We start from the raw sequence: 4465 nt of genomic DNA on the forward strand, positions 1-4465 counted from the left end.
GTTTAACATATCTTATTGAAATTTGGCACAGATATAAAACAAAGTCTGGAGTACACATGGGATAAGCTACATCCCTGAGAAATGTCCGGTTACGTAGCTTTTTGTATTTGCTATAAAAAAAGTCAATTTTTTTATTAGGATATTTACTTAATTTTTCCTTTCAAAGACTTACACAATAAGATGAAAAACAAATATTGTAATTAACAAAAACATTGTTAAAAACCAGTTTTATCAGAAAAAGTAACAAAAGTTTTGCTTAGGTTTTTTTTTCTAAAATAATCCAATTATTTTAAATTAGAGTGTCTATGGCTCTAGGGTTTAAGCAATTGATAAGTAATCTAGATCCTTGTTTGTATCCTGCCATATCTTTTTTTTGAATTTCGGATGTACATAATTTACCTGACATTCTAATGGTGAAAGAAAACCTAGTGATGTAACACACACATGGACAAGGAATTTCAAATATATTTGTGAAGTCCACCAACCTGCAATGGGCCAGCATGTTTGACTAAGGCCTAGTAATTTAGGGTACGCTCCAAGCCCCTCAATAGGGACAGTAAACTGGTGATGAATTAATTAAATTTACTTTTTTGTCAGCCCTATTATAGCACTGGTGGTCCCCGCGTCCATCCCCAACATGCCGTACCACATACATTTTACGCGCGGCGATGGCGACGCGCGCTCCGACATCATCAACTACAAGTTCACCTCCTATGACGTCATCTGTCTGCTCATTTCACTATGCCTCGGCGCTTGGTATCTACTCAAGAAGGTGAGATAAGAACGCCGGAAGACTAAATTTTAGTTCCTACCTTATTGCACTTTTGTATAAGGAAAGCATGGGAAGTGGAGTAAAGCTGTTGTTGAGATTAATTTAGTTAATGCTTATTTATTCTGTAGTATTTAACAGTTTTTGAAAAAGGGCATTTGAAAGCAAATTTTCAAATGCCCTTTCAATTTCAAAGTTCAAGTTAAAATTTTATAAATTACTTATCTTATTTTTTATTAATATTATAAATGTGAATTTGACAGATGGATGTAAGCTAGAGTTTGTAGCTGTTTAAAATATAATTATCAATAGTTAATTTAATAATAATAATAATATGTAAAGTAAAAAACTACCAACATTAGACAAGATAAATGTCGGATGCCTGTGGCAACACCAGCTTCCGGGAGATACTCACCCAACGACCGACATCAAAGAAAGAAGCAAAAACTGACGGCCGTCCGCCGTTAATCAAAAGCGTATTTTGTACGTATTCGTCCCCCTTCTGCAATTTAAACCGAAACAAGAATCAAAAACAGTAGCCTAAACGGCTGAACTTAATGAAATTTGGTATACATGTAAAAATAATCTGAAAGAACACATAGGCTTACTTTGTTTTTTTAAATTGACGGACGGAGTTGAAAGCCAGTATTTAACAAAATTAATAGCAACACAAAGAGATCTTCAAATTTCCTAATATTGTGATTGTACAGCACTGGATCGCCAACAATCTGTTCGGTATCGCTTTCGCCATCAACGGTGTGGAGCTGCTGCACCTCAACAATGTGGTGACAGGCTGCATCCTGCTCAGCGGTCTCTTCCTCTATGACATCTTCTGGGTGTTCGGCACCAACGTCATGGTAACCGTCGCCAAGTCATTTGAGGCGCCTATCAAACGTAAGTAACAGAATTATTTTACTTACAGGTTTTTTCTGACTGACTGTATCTTTTTGACACTCAAGGAAAGAACAGGAATCAAATCAAAACACATTAGTCAAAATTAGTAGGATTATCTATTTCTAAGTTAGATTTCATAATGATGCTTAAAATAAACAGGGAGCCTATGTAACCCATAGACGTAAAAGCAAATTTTTACTTGCAAAGCCTACTTTATAATTGACAAAGGAAATGCACTGAAAGCATATATTTGTCTTCTTCTTCCAATCCTTATCAGAAAACGATAGGAAGAGGAATAGAACAAAATTAGACCTCCAGCACTCATACTTATTTCTTATTTAATAAATTATATTTATATTTGTATTTCAATTGTGTGCAATGTGCAGTGGTGTTCCCGCAAGACCTGCTGGTGAACGGCCTGAGCGCGAGCAACTTCGCGATGCTGGGGCTGGGCGACATCGTGGTGCCCGGCATCTTCATAGCGCTGCTGCTGCGCTTCGACAAGTCGCTGCGGCGCGGCTCCGAGCTCTACTTCCGCGCCACCTTCCTGGCCTACGTGGCCGGGCTGCTGGCCACCATCCTCGTCATGCACGTGTGGCGCCACGCGCAGCCCGCGCTGCTCTACCTCGTGCCCGCCTGCCTCGCCACGCCGCTCACGCTGGCGCTGCTCAAGGGCGACATCAACGCGCTCTTCAAGTTAGTACACACACGCACCACATACACCCCTTCTTCTCTTTCACACCATCCATCCATACTTTCTTGCATACACATTCTTAACTTTATCCATTCTTGTCACACCACACATCTTAACAGACGCATCTCAGCCACATGCAATCTCCTTTCACCACCAATCAATATATTAGGATATTTTTCTATTGAATTGACTCGATAAATTGGAAAAAATCCTGTTTATTAAAACACTAACTGTTATTTGAACCTTTGTACAGGTGGAATTAAAAAAAAAAAAAACAATGTAGGCAATGTTACTAATGACATGTGTATTGGTGAAAGTATTTTTCAAATTGATCCAGTAGTTTCGAGTTACTTCACATACAAAAATACTAATATTTGCTTTTTATATGATTAATCTATTTTGGAAACGTCATTTCACGCACTGCATCTATAATTTAGCATGTTAAATTGCCACATGTTTTCAACCTAATTGCGTCAAATGAGACTTCTCAAAATGGGTAGGTAATAAACTTCCTCGACTGTATACGTTCACAAATAGAGACAGAACTTACACTACGAGTGTACAATACATAAGCGCACAATATACATAATGTACATGAATACGGACAAAATAAAAGAAAGAACAAGGAATTTTATATCGCAATAATAAATGCGCATGTTTTCAAGGTCAGCTAATCAATGTGAACGTTTCGCGTAATTACATTTATTTCTTACTTTGTATAATACTTAGGTTATGAATCGGTAATATTATAAATGAAATGTAATTTGCAGCTACGAGGACCAGGCGGCGGTGTCGGAGGCGGAGGACAAGGCCAAGAAGACTGAGTAGAGCGCCGCGCGCCCTCCGCCCCCCGCCCCCCGCCCCCCGCCGCACAAGTACATGCATACAGACAAACTTTATATTATTATTATTTACTGGTGGGATAATTGGAACGGTATTTGCTTGAATTTGACGTGTGTAAATTGTGCGATTTTATTTGAACTTCCATATTTAAATATCTTCCATTCATTATATGATTATCATATACATTTTTATGACAAATGTTCAAATATTCGAAATGTAATTAAATATGCGCATAATAGATGTATTTTTTTTAAATTTTTTAAATCGTTTTCCTTTTCAGAGTTTTTTTATTTTCACAATCATTGTATATATTGTATTTTGTTTAGCTTCGTGTAAATCTTAGCTGATTAAGTTTTATAATTTTGTTATCTGTACCTTGAATGTTACCAATCTATACATTTCCGTAGCAAATCTTTTATTGTATTAACTTTGTGCTGTCTCATATAGTTGTTTCCAATTGGTATACAAACCCTGGTTTAATGTTAGATGTCACAAGGCAGACGAACTTTGATGATCGATCGGTGTACGACTTATACTTAATAAATGTATTAAAATTACCTGTTCTTTCATTTATACTTATATCCTTAAAAAATGAGTAATGACGAAAAATGAACATGTACTATAAGTATGGACTGCTTTCTCGTGTTAATTCTTTAAAATTTTTAACGATGTTTAAATAATGATAACAGGAATATTTTTTGGAAAGGCATCTGTGGCGATGTGTTATCATTGCAACAGTCTGAATATATATTTAATTCCTTTGATGTATCTTCATTTTACAAGCAAGATTATTTTTATCAGCTTTTTAAAAATGCTCCACAACGTACATTTCTATTGTAGAGCGACATCTAGTGGTTATATTACGTTTTAAAAAACGGGGCTTTACTTTCATGAAAATAGATGTCGCTTAAATCGAAACATGAGTATTTTATGATCCAAATTATGTCTTATTTTCTTCTTCGATATGCGATCAATGTAATGTTTTAATAACTGCATTACAGTATTGCAAAATTATAACACGTAAAATTAATTTAAATCAAGAAGCAAGAGGTTGTTTTGTCCAAATCGAATGACGATTAAAATCATTAATGTTGAGTTACTTCTCCGCTAGATGTCATAACAAGCGATTGTTAAAAATCAGAATCGCGATGTAGAGAATGGTGTCACTGGAATGAGGTGCGCGCGGAAGCCAAATTCCGGCAAGACCTTACTTCATAGGATCATTTCTATAGTAAGTTCTTCACGAGACCTTCACAACATGTGAG

The 4465-nt window shown here is 36.2% G+C and overlaps 1 protein-coding gene across 1 annotated transcript in view; it reads left to right on the forward strand.

Moving 5' to 3' along the window:
- The window catches only part of LOC106102521 (minor histocompatibility antigen H13), a 5423-nt gene extending 1666 nt beyond the window's left edge, over window positions 1–3757 (forward strand). The window contains exons 3-6 of the mRNA XM_013282031.1: window positions 598–772; window positions 1480–1663; window positions 2050–2359; window positions 3128–3757. Of these exons, the coding sequence (XP_013137485.1) occupies window positions 598–772; window positions 1480–1663; window positions 2050–2359; window positions 3128–3185 (727 nt within the window). The 3' untranslated portion in view covers window positions 3186–3757. The remainder of the gene's footprint in view (window positions 1–597; window positions 773–1479; window positions 1664–2049; window positions 2360–3127) is intronic.
- Window positions 3758–4465: the final 708 nt, after the last annotated feature.

The sequence above is a fragment of the Papilio polytes genome, unplaced genomic scaffold, assembly GCF_000836215.1.
Source record: "Papilio polytes unplaced genomic scaffold, Ppol_1.0 DF823923.1, whole genome shotgun sequence".
NCBI lineage: Eukaryota > Metazoa > Arthropoda > Insecta > Lepidoptera > Papilionidae > Papilio > Papilio polytes.